A 22,945-nucleotide genomic window follows, 5' to 3' on the forward strand; every position below is an offset into this window, starting at 1 on the left:
AATTTGTTTACGTTTCTCATTAACCGCAGCGACTGCGCCGCTGGGACTGTGACCGAGTGTGGGGTTTATGAGCGCCGGGGCTAACAGGTTATGCAGTTTACCAAACACCCAACAACGACGAATAGACGCAGTTCCGGTCGATCGGTCCCGATTCGTTGTTGCTGTTGTGTGTGACTAGACGCAGCGCAGCACTGTCTTTTCGGGCTGGGCCTTTGTTTGATCCGTTGTTGGTTGTTGGAAATAAAGATATCCCAGCCCAAGTGCAATGATACGGATGAATGGTTGGCGCGGAGCGGTGAAATGAAACATGGAACTAGCTTTTGGTGTTTCCCGCGGAAAGTGTTAATTGGGATGGGCGTGTAATTGCTTTTCGAGCTTTGTTTGAACTTGGCAATCGAACAGGTGAGCTGGCGAGCCGTTACCGGAGAGTGATGGTCATAGTTGCGGCAGAGTTGCCAGATGCACAGGAAGAACAGACATAGATAGGAGATGAGGTAGAGAATATATCTGACATCCCTGAATCCATCAGTCACATCTAGAGCGTCGTAGGTTGGATGCATGTGTAATGGATTAAGCGAGCATAATTGATGTCCCTGGGTCGGAATAATCCTTCACGCAAGCAGCGTAAATAGGGAGAGTCGGAGGATCATGCTGCGTTTCCCACCCCCTGACAGCACCCCTTCCCTCACACAATACCATCGCGGATGAAGATTGAATTGTATTCCTTCATTCACTACTTCATCCCGAAATCCTCTAGCGGGTATGAATTACAGGGCACACGCACGTTTCCATCCGCTTTGTAGAACCGGTCGTTTGTACCATCAACTCATAACATGATTCAAACAAACCCCAGAAAAAAAAAATGACAACAATTATTCCACAATGCAATGCAAAAGGAAATGGGACGGGTAAATCGGTTAGTATTATTAGCAGAAATGAAGGATAACCCCTTGTCAGACGCTGTGGGTAAGCCACGCGGGAAACGGTTTTATTGTTGCCCTCCTCTCCGTTGCCGTTGTATGTGGTTGTTGACGACAAAGATGATGATATGATGATGATGTCCGGAAATCAATTCATGGGCAACGAAACGAAAAGGACACGCTTTTATTATGCAAATAGGCTGGTCAATAGGAGAATGAATGTTTGTATTTGGGTGATGACAGGGTACTCCAGCTTTGGTTTATGAACTGAGTCCTGAGGGGAGAAAGATGACATTGATTTATACATATACTTTCCGGGGAAGTGAGCAGCCTACGGGGTGAAGTTTGAAGGGTTACACAATCTTATAGCATTTTAATCTCAATAATTAAAGCCATTATTGTTTAGAATATATCATTCTTCATGTAGGAGTAATGTCTCAACTAAGGTAAGCATAATTTATTCGCTATTTTTAGTCTCTTCACAAGTACAGCCACTAATGGTACCACGTAAAAAATCGCGTCATTAAAAAAACCCGGATTAATTCACCTAGCAGTGATAGTGCCTTTCTCGTCGAATATGTACTCATGATCTTTCCGTCGACGTTAGCCGAAATGTTCCTGAATCCTGAGAACAATTTATATAGAAAAGCAACCATTTTAACAAAGCCAACATAGTTTTGGGAAATTTATTGATGGCACACATTCCGATGTTATGTTCAACTACAAAACAGAGCTGTTAAATATCAGACCCCTCAGTTGACTACTTGACTGCCTTAACTTTATTCAAAATCACAGATCATTTACGATCTTCGATAAAGTTTTTTCAGCACATTTTGGGCTATATTTATTAGTCTTGGTTACACGGTTCATGTAAAAGTTGACCCAGGTAGTCTGGGTGCCTCTATGGGAAAAGGACAAACGAGTTACCTCCTGAACAATTCGATACTTATGAGAAAAATGCAGAAAATGGAAATTTTCTTATCAAATTTCAATCACAATGAGAAGAGCGAGGGCTTAACCAGCCGCACCTAAATTGTGAGCTAAAATACTGCGAAAGGACTGGATAAACTGTATTTGGTGTTGATGCGATCAAATTATAATTTTCCCATTAATGGTTGATCCATCCTATTATATATTTACCTCGCAGGAATCTAAAATGATGTGATATGATGAGATCGCTTTGGTCACGATTTTGATATTTTGCATATATGGAACCTTGAAAATTTTTTAACTTTTAATCTTACACCAGGCTATAAAAAATCCACGATTTGAGTTATCGCCAACATTGATTTTGTTTACTTTCATGATTCCGCTATTTGATGTGCCGCATGCATGGGTTTGGTTCAATTTTACGTTTGACCACTTCTGGCGGGAAACCTGGAACTCATTCCATGATACTACCGATTGTCCCAAACATGGTCTCAGACTGTTTTCTTGTCAGTTCATCAGGTTACCTAATAACGCCTTAAAATCCGCGAATCGATGTGTTGAATGCGTGAGTTGACATTTGACCAATTCCGGCGGGACACTCGGAACCCGTTTCGGATCACTACCGGTGGTTTTATAATGTGATCTGAGACTATTTTCTTGCTAACCCTTCGATAAGCTTTTGAAAAAGCCGTGATTTTATGTGTCGCATGCATGATTTTGCTTTACTTCTCTATTTAATTACTTCTGGTGGAACACCCGTAACCGATTCCTGAACACTATTATGTACTAGTCTTAGATGTGGCGTGCGGCTATTTTCTTGCTGATCTTTCATCAGATCAAAAAAGCCGCTATGGTTTGGTTCCCTTTTATATTTTACCACTTCTGGCGGGACACTCGTTACCAGCTCTGGAACACTACCGGTTCTCCCAAATATGGCCTGGAACTTTTAGCTGACTAACTGTTCATTGGGCTATTGAAAAAGCTTAGATTTGATGTGTTGCATGCATAGGTTCGGACATTTATATTTGATACCCAAAATCGGTTCCCGGAATCAACCTGTTATTCCAAATATGGTCTGAGACTCATTTCTAGCCAACTGTTCAACATGTTACCTTAAATTAGATCCCTAATGTCGCCTTAGCCTACTTCCTTGATTACTGGTCAACAGGTGTCGCATTCATGGGAGTTCACTTCTACATGTGGCCATTTCCGGTGGGACACATGGAGCCGGTTCCGGATCACTACCGGTTCAGATATGGCCTGAGACTATTTTCTCGCCAACCGTTAATTAGGTTATCAAAAAAGCCGCTCTTTGATGTGTCCCATGCAAGGGTTTGGTTCACTATTATATTTATCTACTTCCGGCGGGACATCCGAAAACAGTTCCAGAACACTATCGGTTCAGATATGGTCTAAAACTGTTTTCTTGCTGTTTTCTTCAGGTTATCAAAAAAGTCGTGCGTGGATGTGTCGCATGCATGGATTTGGTTCACTTTTATATATGGCCACTTCCGGTGGGTCACCCGGAATTGGTTCCGGATTACTATCGACAGATACCAATGTGGTCTGAGCCTACTTTCTTAATAATCGGTTATCAGGTTATTCGAAAAGCTGTGATTTGATACTATTATATTTGGCCACTTTCGGTGGGACACCGAGAACCGGTTCCGGAACACTACCGGCTCAGATATGGTCTGCGGCTAACCGTTCATCAAGTTATTGAAAATGCCGCAGTTTGATGTATCGCATGTATGGGTTTGGTGCATTTGCATGTCTGGCCCTTTCCAGGGTTAGCAATCCGGAACACCTAAATGGCCATAACTCCGGAACGGCTGGACCGATCCGAAACATTTTCAATAGGAAACAATGGGACCAGATTCAGCGTCGATTGATACCAAAAGCGTTGAAATCGGATGATATTTACTATCCAAAAGTAAGGTGACAATTTTGTACACATACACACATACACACGCACACACATACATACATACACACATACACACACAGACATCATCTCAACTCGTCGAACTGAATCGATTGGTATATAAGACTTGGCCCTCCGGGGGTTCTATCAAGATTTCATTTTTGGAGTGAACATATAGCCTTTCGGTACATTTTGGTGTTCGAGAAAGGCAAAAACGTCGTAAAAACACGTAAGATGTAAGAGATGAACCAGCCTAGGGCTGAAAATCTCTAAAATAAAGTAATAATATTAACCCTCAAGAGGATACCTTAAATGAAGGTCCGTTTTGGGATCCTGGGGTCCATTGGACCCCAACATATATTCTCGCGTATCTCGTGATCCTTACTTTTTGAAAGGGTGATGTTTTCAGCAAAGATGTTAGGAAAGTCAAAGCCTATCTAGTGATGAAAAATTTAGTTCGGGAAGTTTCCGCTAGGTGGTGCTAGTGAGCATTGAAAAATGTCCCCGATCTACAGGATATAACGTACCTAAACAAGCGGACAAGGACAAGACGTACCGAAACAATAGGGTAAATCGCACTGCTGTAGACGAGTAGACATATATGTCCAGCTGGTCAAAAGGGGTCATTCAAATATTACGTAACGCAAAGGAGTGGGAGGTGGTCTAGTGCTGTGTTACGTTTCATTAAAAATTTTCCATACAAAAGTTGTTGCACGGAGAAGGGAGGAGCCCTTAAGTTGTCAAATTTTGCGTTTCGTAATATTTGAATAAATCCAAGAGGAATCAGAGACAAACAGACGTAACACTATTAAAATTTAAATCTCATATATCTCAGGATCCTGATTACTTATATACAGGAATGGGATCATTTATTTGCAAAGAATTACATTCATTTGCTATTATCTCAGTTCAGAAGCATGCTATCAAAAAACAATGTATGAACTAATGCAACCTTGTAGTTTTATCTGAAAGTTTGCCGAATAACATTAGGGTCGCACACGCGTACCGAAGTCGTGAGCGAGCTGTGAAGGTAACTCTCCACGCCGTGAATGTAAATTACATTCACGCTGTGGAGAGTTGCGTTTGCTGCTTTCTGTAGCCATCAATATTGATGCTACGCTTGTACATTGTTCTACAAAGTTTCAGGTAAAACAAAAATGAAAAAGTGTTCCATACATTGTTTTTTGATAGCATGCTTCTGAACTGAGATAGTAGCAAGTGAATGCAATTCTTTGCAAATGAATGATCCCATGCCTGCTTATATAGTTGATGTCTTCGACAAAGTTGTTTGGTTGGTCAAGAACTTATAGATTATGGACCGTTCGATTCGATATTCCACCACTAGGCAGTGCTAGATAGCATGCAAATTTTTTTATCTCATAATATCTCGGGATCCTGATTTTTTAGAAAAATGGTGTCTTAGTTGTTGGGTAGGTCAAAAATGTTCAGTTGATGAGCCATTTGATACGAACTCTCTTATTGGGAGACGCTGGTGCGGGACGCTTATTATTTATAGTGATGGTGTCTACAGCTGTTATTTGGCAGGACATGGACCTACCGCAGAGGTTCTCAAACTTTTTCAGCCTGCGACCCACTTTTGATTTTCAAAGAATTTGGCGACCCACCAGCACGAAAATTTATGAAATAAGTCAATTTTGCAAATTTTAACTGCCTTTTTAAATAAATACATTTTATCACTTTCATAGGTTGTGATAAACTTACGTTACGCAGCTCTCGAACTAAAAAGAAACTTTTTTTTTGTTTATTTATAGTGCTCTTTAAGTTTTTTGAAAAAGTCTTAGTAAGGTAGTCTTTAAAATTTGAGATAAGATTCCAAGTTTCTAATATATTTAACCATGCTTCAGATATAGTTATAATTTGATGCTCCTGCGGAAATTTCAAATCTACTTTAAAATTAAATATCGATTGAAAATGCTATATATATTCACAGCTAGTGGGTGAGCATCAAGTATATTTTAAAATTTGGGTACTGCTGGGTGGTCGGATGAGCCCTTTTGAAATTTTTAAAGATATCCTCCATACACACTTTTTATTTCCAATTTTATTGAAATCCCTTTTTAGTTGTTCTGTTAAATTTCAGATTATCGACATTCATCTGAATTTTACAGAAGTTTAGCTTTACTGAAGTTCGGGAATTGTTAGGTTTCTTGTTGTAGTTTGGTATATTTTTTTCTGATATTGTTTTTTTTTATATTTTAATTGCGTGTAAGTCTAACAGAAAATGCTAACGGCAAGCAACAACTTGAACTCATTTTTTTTTTCAGAACATACGCAAAATCTAAAATTTCCCCCCTGAAGAAGAAACTAACCCCGTGTCGAAACGTTGGGCAAGTAATAAACATCGTTTGCTAATTTCAAGACTGCGTAGCCATTTTTATTGATAGTTTAAATTTTACCCTAATCTTAAAACTTCCGATTAAAAACTCATAGTTTTTGAATCGATTTCAGAACTCAGACAGTAGTTTCAATATTCAATTGACAAGATTTATGATACAAAATGTTGGATAGAATTAAGGACAGACTTGTTAGAAGCTCAAAATGGCCGCCACAATGGCCGACTTTTGCACCTAGTCAAAATTTAAAGCGCACAAATCTCATGAAAAACAAAACCAGCGCAACTTATCTTCTTATTTTAAACTTGTCACAAGTAAGCAAGAGCAAAATAAAAATTACACTGTTGTTCGAAGCTTGCTTCTTGAGATTTGTGCATTTGAAGTTCTGGTGCACTGGTGAACCTGGATTTCAAGACGTTTGTCCTTAAGAGAAACCGAAATTGTATTCAAAAAAACTCTTCTAGAAATGGATTCTCCAAGGGAATATTTGAAAATTAGAAAATGGTTAGGAATTACATTCGACATAAGTTAATAAAGACATCGCGACCCACCAAAAATCAGTCAGTGACCCACCAGTGGGTCGCGACCCATAGTTTGAGAAACGCTGACCTACCGAATATAGACACTATAGAATCTACAGACTTGGGGAGAAAAAGTTGAATTACGCAATTTTAGAGTGTTTTATAGTGAATTTAGTGTGTACTAATAGAAAATGACGTCACACAACCCACAGTCGTTATCGTTCCGTAAGTCTCGTTTGGCTAAACGAATTGACAGATCGCTTGGTTAGGGGCCATCCATAAATGGCGTAGCATTTTTTCTGACGATTTTTGACACCCCCTTTCTCCCCCTATTTTCCCATACCTAATACATGGCTCGTAGCATAATCAGAGACTCTCCCCACCACCCTAAAATGCCACTTCATCTATGGACGGCCCCTTACAGTTGTCTGCACCTTGGAAAGCATATGGAATCTATAGTGTCTATATTACAGATTATGGGATATATACAATTATACTTTGATCATAATATACACAATTTTCCACAGCATAGAGATCAGACATCCAAGCTCAGTTTCAAAATTGTGTAAGGAAATAAACGTTCATTTGAAATGGAAACACAAGTGGCAACATCGTGGTGGCGCTGCTATCCCAATGTTCCCACGCTGTTGTCGGTGGTGAATATAAAACTTATGTAGATATGCGTACTCACCACTAATTGTAGCAACTTGCCGCATAGGTGACGCTAGTGTTGTCAACGCTAAAAAAATTGAATCCTTGCACAGCTTTCGAGACAATTTTCTATAGGCTTGGATGTCTGTTCTCTGTGATACAAAATATATTTTCATGAAAAATCGAATAAAATGGAATGTAAATTTCAACGTTTCCTTCCCGTAACCGGGAGGAACTCCTGGAAAGAAATTCCTGGAGGAATCCCGTGAGGATTTCCTGGAGGAATCCTGGAAGAAATTCCTAGGGGAATCTCGAGAGCAACTCCTAGAGGAATCCCGGGAGAAATTTCTGGAGAATCCCGGGAGAAATTCCTGAAAGAATCCCGAGAGGAATTCCTGGAGGAATGCCAGGAAGAATTCTTGGAGGAATCCCGGGAGAAATTCGTTGAGAAATACCGGTAAGAATTCCTGGAGAAATCCCAGGAGGAAATCCTGAAGCAACCCCCGGAGGAATTCCTGAAGAAATCCCAGGAGGAATTTCAAGTGGATTTCCTAGAAAAACTCATGCAGGAAACCCGGGAGAAAATTCTGGAGAAAACCCTGGAGCAATTCGGAGACAAATTCCTGAAGAAATTCTGGGAGGAATTCGTGGAGGAATCTCGGAAAGCATTTGTGGAAGAATCCTTTTACGAATTCCTAGTTGAATCCCTGGTGGAATTCCTGATGTAGTTTTGGGAGTCATTTCCGGAGGGCTTTTAAGTGGATTTCCCAGATGAAATCGTAGAGGAACCTCGGGAGGAATTACTGAAAGAATCCCTGTATTAATTTCTGGAAGAATCCTGGTAGGAGTTCCTTCAGAAATTTTGGGAGGAATTCCTGGAGGTATCCGGGTGAGTCAATTCTGAAGTAAATTATCCACCAAATTGGAAGTATTGGTATTGCGAACAGAATGTAATTATATTGTGTTATTCTCAAGTTGCTTTAATCACGACTGTTGCAGTTATACTCTTGGGATCTTTTCGGCGTATCAGTCTTCTCGTAAAAATCAAAAACTACGGTTTGATTTCTTTCTCCAACGTTTCGATCCTTATTGGATCTTTATCAAGGATTCGAAATAGTTGTCGTTTTTTCGTCAAACAGATTTTTAAACCTTTTAACCGTCATTTGATGTTTTAGAATTCCGTCCGTTTTTAACCGGAAAACCATAATTTTTCAAAATTTGATAGTCGGAATTCGGACCACTGTTCGCTATTTCTTGAACACAGTGTTCAAGAAATAGCGAACAGTGGTCCGAATTCCGACTATCAAATTTTGAAAAATTATGGTTTTCCGATTAAAAACGGACGGAATTCTAAAACATCAAATGACGGTTAAAAGGTTTAAAAACCTGTTTGACGAAAAAACGACAACTATTTCGAATCCTTGATAAAGATCCAATAAGGATCGAAACGTTGGAGAAAGAAATCAAACCGTAGTTTTTGATTTTTACGAGAAGACCGATACGCCGAAAAGATCCCAAGAGTTATTCTCAAGATATTCACTTCAAAAGAAGCGTACTTTTTTGAGGACGCTTGCCACTCGGTAATCTAAGATGCTGGGCATATACGAACTAATTAGCGCCATTTTGCAGAAAAACTTTAAAATAATTTTCATTACCAAATAATCCTTGATGTATTGAACACTTTTGCCGAAGACACAAACTTTCTATACATTCCGAATCTCAAGATATTCAAGCTAAATTTAACTTTCAATCCAAAATTTGAATAAACAATCGCGCCACCTACTGCGCTAATTTCAATTCAATTTGTTTGTCACAAGGCCCTTGATCTATTGAACAATTTTGTCGAAGACAGCATTATTCTAGGAAGTGACGATCACAAGATATAATCATTCGTGTCGTGGGGTCCAATAGACCCCAGGGGACCAAAATCGCTCGGTTCAACTTTGACATAAAAAATATTCTATAGTACGCCATGAAATATTTGTTATTTATGCTCAAATAACTCATCGTGGTGTAGTTTGAAGGTACTGTGAAAACGGGACCGATGTGTCAATCCAAACTTGTTTGCGACCACTTCAAAGTGGCTCTGGGGTCCAATGGACCCCAGGTATCCATTAGAGGGTTAATAATTAGGGTGGCTTTAGGGGCGTTTTAGAGGATTTCTAGGGGTTTCTAGGATGTTTCAGGGAGTTACAGGTCGTTTCAGGGAGGTTTCAGAGGCGTTTTAGGTGGTTCCGCAGGGTTTAGGGGGTTCCACAATGTTTCAGGGGGGATTTTATGGTCGTTTCAGGGGCGTTTCAAGGGGCTAAAGGGCGATTTAAGGAGGGTTCAGAGGCACTTAAGGAGGTTTCAGGGGCCTCTGGGGGTTCCAGGATGGTAGGGGGCTTTTTGGGGTTTTTAAGGGGTTACAGGACGATTCAGGGGGTTTAGGATGATTCAAGTGGATTTTTAGTTACAGGACGTTTCAGAGTGGCTTCAGAGTCGTTTGGTAGGGTTTCGGGGGTTTCCGGATGTTTCAGATGGGCTTTTAGGGGCATTTCAAGAAAAACCCAATGAAAATCGCCCAGAGCTCCCTGAATTCCGTCGGACTCGCTTAACGTACCTTATTTATACTAAGTGTTCCTCCAAGAATTCCTCCAGCAATTCACTCAAGGATTACTCCAGGAGATCTTTCTGGGATTCCTTCAGGATTTTTTCCATGAATTCTTTCAGAAATTCTTCCATGAAACTATCCAAGTCTTCAACTAGGAGATATTCAGGGATTCCCTTGAGATTGCTGCCGGGATTCCTCCTGGAGTTTATTCAGGAATTTCTCCAGGGCTTGCTTCAGGAACTGCTACAGGATTTCTCCAGGAACTCCTTCTGCGATTTTGTCATTACCACCTTTTGGGATTTCTTCAAAAACTCCTCCTGGGATTCCCTCAGGAATTCCTCGTGGGATATCATAAGGACTTTTTCAAGGAATTCCTCCAGGAATTCATCAAGAGATTATTCTGAGAATTCCTGCAGGAGTTCCTCCAGTATTTGCTCTAGATATTCCTATAGGAATTCCTGCTCAACATACTAGGAATTCCTTCTGGATGTGCTCCAGTGATTCTTTAAGGAATTCGAATTTATGCATGGATTTCTCCGGGAATTTCTAGAGTCATATTTCCAGGAATTGCCAGGAAATCCATCAGGCATTCCTTCAGAATTTAATTTGTTCAGGAACTCCTCAAACAAAACCCTATTCCAGGATGATAGTTGGACCAAAATCAATAAATGAAACTGAATCATCCTGTGATCGTAAATAGTTGGGGGCCGTTCACGTAGATTTTTTGGAAGGAGAGGGGGTCTGGCCAAAGTCTACGCTCCATATAAATTTTCAAGTTTTTGTATGGACAAAAGTCTACGATGGGGGAAGGGGGCGGGGTCTGAGATGGCCAAATTTTAGTCTACGTGGTTTATGAACAAGAGTTACGAATTCCAAAAGTTTCTCTGTTTGGCATGCATTGACTACGAAAAAGCTTTCGACAACGGAAACATGTGGAGAGCCCATCGGCGCAAGGGTGTCCCTGAGAAAATCATCGACCTCATACAAGCACAGTACGGGGCGGTTTCGTGCAAATTATTGCACAACAGCGTCTTTTCTTATCTCATCTGTATGTATACTATCGGCAGACAATTAAACGTTCCATAATAAATACAAAATTTCCCATAAATAATTCGAAAAGTCCCAGTGAATAAACAGGGGTGTAAGCAGTAGTAAATTACAAAAGTTCCAAAAACAACTAAAAAAATGCATAAATAAATCAAAAGTTTCCATAAATAGTTGATTTTTGAGCAATTCAAAATGTCAAAAATGCAATGAATAATTCAACTGTTACAATAAAAAAAGCCATTTTTCCCACCAAATAACTTCGAATTTTCCATGAATAAATCCTATTTTTCCATAATAAATTAGAAAATTCACAATAAAAAATATCTAAAAAGCAAATAAAAATTCAAAAAATGCAATAAAAAACGACTAAATTATCCATGAAAAACAAATGCAGGAAAGTATGAGGCAGTGAAATGCTGAATCGCACTTATATGACTGTAACGACTGAAAAGCCTGCCTAACTATGATTGCAATTTACCAAACAATCGCTTGCTGTCCAAACTCGCTATCGCTTGTCGGACCTAAAAAAGGGATAACATCTATGTTTGCATTATACCGGGAAAATTCTTGGATCTGTGGTTTGCCTAGAACCGAAACGATGCAGTTGCGGTGCATCGGATATCGGAAACTTTGGTGGCCTTCTGCCGCCTCAGTTCCTCAATCCTCTATGCGGTTTCGCCGCATGGTCTATGTATTTTTTTGGCTCAAAATGCATTTACGTTTATTGCTCGTTTTTTGATATTTATTATTTATTTATTTATTTTATTTGATCGGCCGCCAGCACTACTAGGGCTATATGGGCCGTAGGTTTCTAACTACCTAATTACATGGTATAAATTTAGAAATTACAATTTTGAAAAAACAAATAAAGTATTTACATATTAAATGTAGTTGATTCCTTAATTTTAAGTACATCGATAAATTTGAGTGTTATTGAATAGTAAGTACGTATTTTTTTTAACATCTTTTTTTTGTGTTTTTTTTTTTGATTTTTTTTTTTTTAAATTAAATCATACAAATTTACCTCTTTCATAAAACGAATAACATTTTTGATACTATCAATATTATCTTCCAGATAATTTACTCCTTGAATACAATATTTTTCTCTTATAATAGAATATTTGGGACAATCAAAGATATGTCTGACAGACATTATTTGCTTACAAGAATCACAAGATGGAGGTTCGTCTTTAGAAATTAAATATGAGTGGGTGTAATGTGTGTGACCTAGTCGTAATCTTGTTAGAACTACTGAATCTCTCCTTCCGAACATATTGATACACGGTAGATAAGATGTTGAATCACGAATTTGACGATATTTGTTATTTGTAGTATTTTTCCATATGTTTTCCCATGAATGCAATAATTTCGCTTTTGCTAAATTTCTGAAGTCTTTCGCTAATAGTTCCCCCTGCGGAGTTGACTCTGACAATGCCTCTTTTGCTGCTTTATCCACTGTTTCATTGCCAAGAATACCGATATGGCTCGGTACAAAAAAGAATTTTATTGTTTTGAGAGTTTGTTGACATAAAAATATATTGTCAAAGATATTTTGTAATATTGGATGATTAGAAAAAGGGTTTGACAGTGCCAGAAGTGAGCTCAGTGAATCAGTAATTATTATAAATTTGTCATGATGAGAAGTAGTAATTTCCATGATAGCGTGTAGTATTGCTGATAACTCAGCGTTGTAAATTGAACAGTTATTTGTAAGTCCAATTTTTCTTACTGTTTTTGAATTTTCATTAAAAACTGCACAAGCAGTGACGGAGTTCAATTTTGATCCATCAGTAAATATGAGATGATAATCAGAGTTTTTATGAATCATTTGACGGAAGATCGCTTTATAAACATTAGGACTTGTAGTATGTTTAGGAAAACCACTAAGCTCAATATTAATATCAAGTTGAGAAAGCAGCCATGGTGAAACTTTACTACATTGTTCAGTTTTTATGGTTGGCAATTGCACATTTAAATGGTTCAAAATTCGTGTACACTTTGAAAGGAACGTTCGATTTTTATCGCTACAGTCAGCTGGCGCATTTTTTATCATATTCAACATAGGGTGAGATTGGTGTTTTAAAATTCGGGACATTTGAAACAGGGTGTGTTGTTCTCTTCTAAAGCTCAATGGTAAAAAATTAGTATCTACTAATATGCTGATTACTGGAGATGTCCGAAACGCTCCACTTGCCAAACGCAACCCTTGATGATGGACTGCATCTAAAGACTTTAAAAGTTTCGATGAAGCGGAAGAATACACGCAGTCTCCGTACTCTAAGCGTGGTAGTACAAGAGAGTTGTGAAGTTTAATTAGAGTTTTTCGATCAGATCCAAATTTAATACTCGACAACGTTTTAATGATATTCATAGCTTTTAAAGAATTTTTCTTCGCATTTTCAATATGGGTTCGCCATGAAAGTCTTTTATCAAAGATCATTCCAAGAAATTTTACTTCCTCCACTTCTTTGATTGGTTCGTTACTGATAAAGAATTTCAAATTTTTACTATGTTTTCTCCTTTTACAAAAGTGAATGCAAGATGTTTTTGATATAGATATTCTAAATCCGTGATTAGTGAGCCATTTCTGCATTTTATTGATTGATGATTGTATTCGTTTTTGGATAGAGTTTAGGAAATTTGATGACATATACAAGACTATATCATCGGCATATAGGAGTATTTTGCATTTTGAGTCTATTTGTTCGATAATGTCATTAATTGCAATAAGAAACAATGTTACGCTAAGAACAGCGCCTTGAGGAATCCCGTTTTCTAATTCATATGGAGTTGAGTATGTATTTCCTTGTAAAACGCGAAATTTACGATTTTTGAGAAAATTATTAATGAAACTTAACATGTTTCCATCTATTCCAGCTGATAATAATTTGTTCAAAATTTGCCGACGCCATGTTAAATCGTATGCTTTCTCCAAATCAAAAAATATGGCGTAGGTATGCTGTTTCTTCAAAAAAGCTTCTTGAATATCAGTTTCAATGATACTCAAACTGTCAATGGTTGATCGCCCGCGGCGAAAACCAAATTGGAAATTGGATAATATTCTGTTGGTATCGATGTGCCATGTTAATCTTTTGTTAACTATTCTTTCAAGGAGCTTACACAGGCAACTTGTTAACGAAATTGGACGGTAGCTAGATGGCAAGGAAGGGTCTTTTCCAGGTTTGTTAATTGGAATCAAGATTGCAAGTCTCCATTCATCGGGGAACATTTGTTGTGTCCATATACGGTTATAAAATCTCAATAAATATCTTTTTCCTACTTCCGGCAAATGTTTTAACATCTCGTAGTGGATCATGTCAAATCCAGGAGAGGATCCTTTTGTCAAGCTCAATGCAATTTGGAATTCGAGCGAGGAGAATGATTTGTTATAAGATTTGTCGTTATTAGTAATTATCAGGGGAGCTTTCTCGACTTTTGTTTTGTGTCTTTGAAAAGACGAGGAGTAATTATCAGAAGATGATATTCGAGAAAAATGTTTTCCTAGCAGCTCAACAATGTCAGGACGGTTTGAAAGAATTGAGTTATTTTGTTTCAAAGAAGTGATTAGATTGGATTGATGTCTCCCACTGATGCTCCTTATTTGTTTCCAAATAAGGGTTTGCGGGACATTAGAGTTAATGGAAGCTACCATTTTTCTCCATGATTGCTTACTATGATACCGCATAAGAGCCCTAGTCTTGGATTTAAGTATTTTATAACGTTTTCGTTTTCAGATGTTGTGTGTTTCTTGAAGAAATTTAAGCTATGTTTTCTGTCTTTAACTGCTTGCGATATAGTATTATTCCACCAAGGAACAGACTTTTGCCCAACTTTACCGGATGATTTTCTGATCGACTGATTGGCTGCATTTATAATCGTTTCTACAATGTGTGAGTTTTGGTCATCAATTGGTTTGTCGAAGAAAGAATCGTCAAATTCTACTAGAAGTGAAAACTTGTCCCAATCAGCCGTCTTTAAAATCCAATGCGGTCTTTTTTCATCAACTAAGCGAGTATTGAGAGGTTTTATAAAAATAGGGTAATGGTCACTATTGCAAGCATCGTCGTGAACATTCCATGAGAAAAGGGTGCTCAGTGAAGCTGAACAGATAGCAAGATCAATACATGTTTCGTTGCCGTTGCTCGGATTTAGGCGCGTTCCTCTACCATCGTTAAGAATATTTAAATCAAAATTAGTTATTAAATTTGCAATAATTTTTCCACGGTTTGAATTGATCTTCGAGCCCCACACGTAATGATGGGCGTTAAAATCTCCGAGGATTATGTACGGTTCTGGTAGTTGTGTGATTAGTTTAGCAAGGTCGTCATACTGGATTTGTTCGTTAGGAGGAAGATAGATGTTACATAGCGTGAATTTGAAAGGGTATAATAGCTCAATTACCACAGCTTGTAATTGAGTATCTACTAGACCGGCCCAAATACAAAAATGTCGAAAAATTCCACGGGGCACCCTCTAGAATCGTGCCTTTGGATGAGAAGAACAATCTTTGAAAGATTGAGCTCAATCGGTTGAAAACTGAGCTGGCGCAAATGAGTTGAAGGTTTGTATGGGATTCTCAGTCCAAATATATGGGAAATTGGATGACCTCCAGTCTCTCATACAGCACGCCAGTTTGGCGAGTTCGATGTGACTCAGAATTGAAAGAATAGCAGTTGATACCCTAATGAACAACTTTGTAGAAGACCATATCATGATAAAACTTAATTTAGTTGCGGTTTTAGCCAAAGAAACCAGGGTGAGGACATCTTCCCCCGTTTACTCTCGGTTGTTATATGCAGCACGTGTTTGTCGGCCGCAGCTTGCGCGCTACATCATAGGCAGCTATGTAATTCTACATTGTCTCGATACTCACCCACATGCGTGAGCAATGAAAACGAAGGACAACATAGCCGCCTATGATGCAGTGAGCAAGTTTTGAACGGCAAACACGTGCTGCATGTAACAGCCGAGAGTAAACGGGGGAAGATGTCCTAATCCTGGTTTCGTTGGCTAAATCCGCAACTAAATTAAGCTTTATCTTGATATGGTCTTCTACAAAGTTGTTCATTAGGGTATCAACTGCTATTCTTTCAATTCTTAGTTAAATCGAACTCGCCAAACCGGCGTGCTGTATGAGAGACTGGAGGTCATCCAATTTCCCATATATTTGGACTGAGAATCCCATACCAACCTTCAACTCATTTGCGCCAGCTCAGTTTTCAACCGATTGAGCTGAATCTTTCACAGATTGTTCTTCTCATCCCAAGGCACGATTCCAGAGGGTGCCCCGTGAATTTTGAAAACTTTTTTTTCGCTTCATACAAATGTGGGCCGGTCTAGTATCTACGTTTAAGCTACGAGAGACAAATTGAGATCTAACCAAAGTCAATACACCACCACGTGCTCTATCGTTCTCGTTATCAGATATAAAGTCGCGTCTATACAGGTCAAAATTTCGAAAAGAAGCAGCATTACGGTGTTTAAGGTGAGATTCTTGTAAGCAAATAATCATTGGATGATACTGAGCATCCAAGGTTTTGATTTCCTGAAAACTATTGTAAAAACCGTTGCAATTCCACTGGATTATTGAGTTTTTACAATCCATTACTGGAGAGAGAGACATCATAGGCAGATGATCTGCTACTACCACTTGAGGATGACGGAGCAGCTTTCATTCTTTTAACATCGTGTTCATATTCGTCGTGATCGTTAGTGTTGGGAGAGAGAGAGCGAGATATCTTGGCTACTTGATAGTCCATGGCGGTTGCACCTTCGAGATCTGAGTCTGTGTTCGTTGTGTTAGTCGGTGAGAGTTGAGAATCTGATCGTTGTTGCTGAGTGACTGAGCTTTTTGACAAGTCTTTGGGATCATTAGCGGGCGGTTGAGAGATTGAGATCTGTACCTGACTGTTCCTAACTACTTCACTGTATGTGTTTGTGTTATTGGGGTACCTAGCTTTGTACAACTCGCGGGCCTCCCTGATGCTAACGTTTTCGGTGACCTTGATACGTGTAATCTCTTGTTCGGCCGCAAACACTTTACATTTGTTCGACCACGACGCATGTTCTAAGGAACCACAGTTCCTGCACAATGTTTGACCAGAGCAATCCTTAGATGTGTGACCTACCTGGCAGCAGTTGCTACATACCTCTTCCCTTGAACAGAACTTAGACGAGTGACCGAAAAATTGACACTTGTAGCATCGCATCGGACGGGGGATGAACAGGCGCACACTTAGGTGATGGAATCCTACCTTGACGCTCTCGGGAACTCCAGTTGACTTGAATGTAAGAATGTAACTGTTCGTAGTGACCAGTTTGCCATCCTTCTTTCGCTTCATGACTTCAACACTGGCTACTCCTTGGTCTTGAAGATCTTCCATGATTTCCTCTTCCGTAGCGTACCGAAGATCGGCACATGTCACGATTCCTTTCGTTTGGTTGAGTTTAGCGTTTTCCTCTACTGCAATCTCCATGTCGAACATCATTTTACCACGAAGCAGCTGGTTTGCCTGGCTGATGCTTTTCGTTTTGACTAGCAACGTTCCGTCCCTCAGTTTGATGATGTTGAGTGGTTCTCCGCAGATGCTTTTGATTCCCTTGTGGATGAAGATCGGGCTGACCTTTTCGAAGGACCCATCCATAACATCCATACGTTTGACGACGACAAATTTGGGACCTTCGCGATGCCCGTCAAGCTTGGGCTGCGCTTCAGATCCCTTCTTTTTCTTTCCACCTCCCTTCGGAGGGGCCATCTTGCTGGTAGGAATCCTCCTCGGCGCTGGCTGATGATATTTCACGGCTTTCACAGAAACAATAGGCGGTAACTCAATAAAGCACAGTATCAAGACAAAAGGCGAAACGAATCGAAATTTCTAACTTTTCAGAAGAGCTCACTTGATACACGTCCTACTCGAACGAGAGTTCAACTGCGAATGTTTGATATTTATTGATAATTTATTTTTGCATTTATTGCACTTTTTAAATTATTTATTGCTTTTTCGATATTTTTTTATTGTGAATATTCTAATTTATTATGGAAAAATCGGATTTATTTATGGAAAATTCGAAGTTATTTGGTGGGAAAAATGGCTTTTTTATTGCAACAGTTGATTTATTCATCCTATGTATTCAAACGAACTTCCAAAATTTGTATTCAAACGAGCGTGACGTCAAGATTCCAACAACACTGATGGAGCGCATGACGTCATATTCAACAGCCTCGCTCTTGAAAAATACTTTTCACACGCTTGTAACATTTCACTCGGTGATGTCCGCATATCTATGTTTATTCTACTATCTACAAGTTGTAGGGCCTGGTGGCTTCACAACTGGACCTCGAATACTGAGCTTCATTGAGAGTGTCATCAGAAACCAATTTCACCAGAAATTCGAGAACATAAATGGAGGTGGGTCGGGCAAACAATTCGAAAGAGCTGATACGAAATCTGCAAGCCGCCCAGAATGGAGATCCTTTACGTTGGCCTTATATACCCCCATTTCTATAGGATTATGCTCTGAGATGAGTATAAGCAGTATATGAGTATATACAACTGTATTTATGGAAATTCCGGCAATAATGTTCTCGGATCGGAACAATACAACTGAAAGTTTATCTTTAGAGGACCCCTCCCTTGGTACTTTACCGAAAAGCTGGCTACGCCCTTGTCTCCGTCCACTGAAGGCGTAGAGCTGAACTCGATTCTACTATCGTACATGGGTTTCCTCCTTTGTTCATCGAACACGTGTTTCTGTTGTGTACACCTGGATGTCAAAGCGTTTCAAACATTGTGATTTCCACTTGGCTTGGTTAGCCTAAATAAAAATCAAGAAAGGCCCCACACAGCCACAGCTGTAAATGCGTGGGTATTCAGTATGACCATGTTAAGGGTGACAGGTTCGATTCCCGGTTGGTCCAGAAACGTTTCCTCGACTTCCTTCAGTTTAGAGTATCTACGTGCCTGCCACTCGATATACACAAGCAGTCATAGGTCGAGGAAGCTCTCAGCAAAAAGCTGTTAAAGTGCTCATAGAACACACAAGCTGAGAAACAGGCTTTGTCCCAGTGAGAACGTTACCCCACGAAGAATAAAGGAGGAAAAATCAAGAAATTGGCACCCAGGAATAGCCAATTACCACATTTCAATCCTTAACCCTAAAAGGGATACCTTCATGGCCTCAGTTTCGTCACCTCGCTGAGTGTGTTCCATCAAAGACGAGCTCTGAAAGGCGCCTGGGGTCCAATGGGCCCCAGGTATCCCTTTTAGGGTTAATACCGCTCAACTCAAGTAATAATGTTAATCACCGCCCGATAATTGGATTAACTCAAAGTCTCAAACCACCCAGTCGACGTTCCTACCTTACCGAGGTAACATTTCGCCCCACATCACGACCGAACCATAAATTCCTCGCCGGTCAATGCTCGCCTTCCCGAAAGCTGTGAATTATTAGCAACCCAATCTGAACGAACCCGCCTTCGTCGTCGTCGTCGTCGTCGTCGTCCACGTTAGCACTGCTGGCGCGGTCATAATCAAGCCCCCGAGAACAAACACAATCGAGACCTTTATTCTCGTCTGCTCGGGCGGGTCGGGCCGCTCAGGCGTTCGCACAATATTAATTTCGCGGCGGCCACTGCCCATACCCATGTGAGTCTACCTCAGCAGTTTGCGCCTCACCCGAAGTGGGCGCATAAATTATATTGCCACCACGAAGAACGGGGGTCCACGAGTGTGGTGGGTAGACGTGTGCGCCGAAGCAGTTTTCACCGGCGGCGGCGTACAGAGTAATTTGAGGCAGCGGCGGCGGCGACGTCGGCGCCACGCCGTACACCCTATTCGGCGGCGGCGGCGGCGGCGTAATCGGCGTGACCTTATTTTTTTTTAGTGGAGTGCTATTTATAGTCATTAAAAACGTCAATATTCTCAAATTATTCTTCACAGAAAAAAAATCAGCGAGAAATCATTTATGTGCATGGAATGCTAGAAATGTTGCACTTTTACATGAGATATAATGTAAAATTACACTTCCATCGTGTAAATTTCCACCAACCATCGCGTAAACCATCATGGACTCCAACCGGTTACGTGACTATTAGCGGAAGTTTACACGATTACACGTAATTTTACATGTTATCTCATGTAAATATGTACTATCTCTAGCATTCCCTTTATGTGCATGATTTCTCGCTGAATTTTACATGAATATTTTTTTCTGTGTTGTTGTCTGTACCATGAGTACAATTTTTATCTATTTTGTAAGAAAGGTTTTAACGTATGTAAATCAGAGGTTTCAATAAAAGCTATCCTCATATGAATTATGCTATGAATTTCAGAGAGAATCCTTGAGAATGTTTTTCAGCAAATTTATAAAGGATTCCTCTACATAGAAATTCACAACGTCGCATGTCTTTCCCAAGAATATACATTACTGAAACTCATTTTAGATCAGTGGTGTCATGGTAAAATCTGAAATTTTTGTTGGAGATCTGTAAGGGTTCTTTTCAGGAATTTGCTCCAGGGATTCTTTCAGGCGTTTCTTCAGGAATTCTTCCAGACAATTTTCAACAGATTCTTCTGGAAGATACTGCAGGGGGCTTCCTAGAAGATCTTCAGATATTCCTTCATGTGTGGGATCGTAAACTTCTCTAGAGGTTTATAGAAATCTTCCTTCAAGGATTCTTTCAGATTGTTTTCGGTGACCCTTAAAAATCCATTCAAAGATTTTTTCAGGAGTTCCTTTACAAAATACTTCAGGATTTATTTTCTGACGTTTCTTCAGGAATATCTCAACAATATCTCTTCTTAGAGTTACTGCACAGCATTCTCCAGTTTTCCAGGAAAAAAATTTTTTTGCGATTCCTTTAAGAATATTTCTTCTTAGTTCTTCTAGGGCAATTATATCAGGGTATTTTATCCCTGATTCTTTCAAGAATCCAGAAGTATTTTAAGAAGGTCTCCGGGGTTTAAAAATTAATTAGGGGATTTAATGAAGAATTATTTTGATACCTTTGTCTGCAATTTATGAACGGAATACCGGAGATTTTTTTTTTCAGGGATTCCCTCAGAAACTTCTTCATGATTTAATTCAGAAACTCCTCTAGGATGTCCTTTAAAAATGTCTACGGGGAGTTTGTCAGATATTTTCCAAATTTTCTCATAAATTTCTTCTAGAAATTCATCCAAAGCCATCACAGGAGTTTTTTTGCTACCCCTCTTTTGGGGAAAATTAAACTTTTACGTCCAATTAACTGAACATTTGTGGTGAATCTCAGGAGTGCCTCCAGGTAGTCCCCAGGGACTTATTCAGGTGCTCCTTCAACAATTGTTTCTGAAATTAATTCTCATCAGGAAATTTTTAAACAGTCTTTCCATCAGATAACCATCGAAGAAAATCTCCTACATCCTTTATGTAATTTCATAAAATACTTCTGTAAATTTCTGTGGAACAATGTATCATTAAATTCCCGGAAGAATCTCTAAGGAAATCCCAGGAAATATTTTTGAAAAGACTGCAGGAGGAATTAAAAAAGGAAACCTTCAAAGCATTTCTTCAGTTACCCCTGACTAAATTTTCTAAGGGATTCCTGCAGGACCCTTGGCATAAATTCCGAAGAAATCTCTGAAAATTCTCAAAAATTTTTTAAGGTGATCTCTTACTGACATTCATGAAAAATCCTAAATCTACTGAAGGAGTCTCAAGTGATATTTCAGAAGGAATTCCTAAGTAAGTTTTGGATGAAATCCATGGAGGAATTTCTGGAAGAATCCTTGGAGGAATTTTTGAATAAGTTGTTTATCTAATTCATGAAGATATCCCTGGAAATGTTCTCAAATGAACCTCTGCAGGATTATGTGAAAGAATCCCTGGGAATTTTCCGAAATAATTCTTAAAAGAGGTGCTAAAGAATTTTCTGGAACTCTCCTTCAGAAACCCATAGAATTCAAACGAGGATTTGTTAATAATTATTTAGACAAAGTCCAAGAGAAATCTTTTACCAAAATTCATGGAGAATGTTCGGAATGAATTCCTGGAGTAATCCATGAACATATTTTTAAAGGAACCCCTGGAAGAATATCTGTAGAAATACTCTTACTTCTGTTAAGGTTCTTGAAAATTCCAAAAAGAAAGTTTGGAAAACTTTCTAGGAATTGTTACTGAAGATATTTCTAAGTTTCTTTAAAAAAATCTCAAAAAATCCTAGTAAAATTCATAATGCTATCCTTGGAGGAATTTTTGGAGGATACATGGAGGAATACCCAGAAGAACTCATACCGGAAACTATATATGATTTTGTTTTACAATAATAAGAATATCTGCGGAAATCACTACACACAATTATGGAGGAATTTTTGGAAAATTTACCGGAGACGCTCTATGAATGAATTTATAGAAGAAGATTTATGAAGAAACTTTTAAGCATCGGCGTGGGGAATTTTGCTCGGCGGCGTGAAAAAATATGAACAGCGGCGCGCCGGGTCATTTTAACTGGCGGCGGCGGCGCGGAAAAATCGTCGGCGACGGCGGCGCACACGTCTAGTGGTGGGTCCGTCAATATGCGATTCTTCGAGATCGGTAAGGCGCGCGAATTGTGGGCGTGAAAAATATTGTATAAACCGAGTTTCTGCAAGCGAGGCCGGCAATGTGATGTGATGTGTGGTAAGGCGCAACCATGGAAGAAGACCTGGGCGCTGATTCCCGGTTGGGCAATACATTCGCGCGCTGAATCAACATTCCTTTCTAAATGTGGTAGAAAAATCGTGTCAAAATGTAGATGAGCGAAAACCGGACGGAAATGGACCTCCCGATTGGAAGCGATGCACAGTGGTTGGAGATGGCTTAAAAAGGTAGAAAGTTATGCTTTTTTATTGGTTCTACAATAATGAATGTAAATTTTCCAAAACATACAGAACACAGGGCCGATATATTCATAGCTGTAAAGGCGTGGTTATCCAGCATGATCATGATGAGGGTGACGGGTTCGAATCCCGATCCATCCAAGAACTTTT

The 22,945-nt window shown here is 39.4% G+C and overlaps 1 protein-coding gene across 1 annotated transcript; it reads right to left on the bottom strand.

Annotated features, from left to right (window-relative positions):
* Positions 1-16,534: 16,534 nt before the first annotated feature.
* On the bottom strand, positions 16,535-17,695 carry LOC134286066 (uncharacterized). Its single transcript, XM_062847633.1, has one exon. It carries the CDS (start codon positions 17,693-17,695, stop codon positions 16,535-16,537), a length of 1,161 nt encoding a protein of 386 aa, XP_062703617.1.
* Between the last annotated feature and the right edge of the window lie 5,250 nt (positions 17,696-22,945).

The sequence above is a fragment of the Aedes albopictus genome, chromosome 2 (assembly GCF_035046485.1).
Source record: "Aedes albopictus strain Foshan chromosome 2, AalbF5, whole genome shotgun sequence".
Taxonomy (NCBI): domain Eukaryota; kingdom Metazoa; phylum Arthropoda; class Insecta; order Diptera; family Culicidae; genus Aedes; species Aedes albopictus.

Bases quoted from the DNA above. Each gene is read 5' to 3' on its own strand.
- LOC134286066 (XM_062847633.1), bottom strand. From the start codon at position 17,695: ATGGCCCCTCCGAAGGGAGGTGGAAAGAAAAAGAAGGGATCTGAAGCG.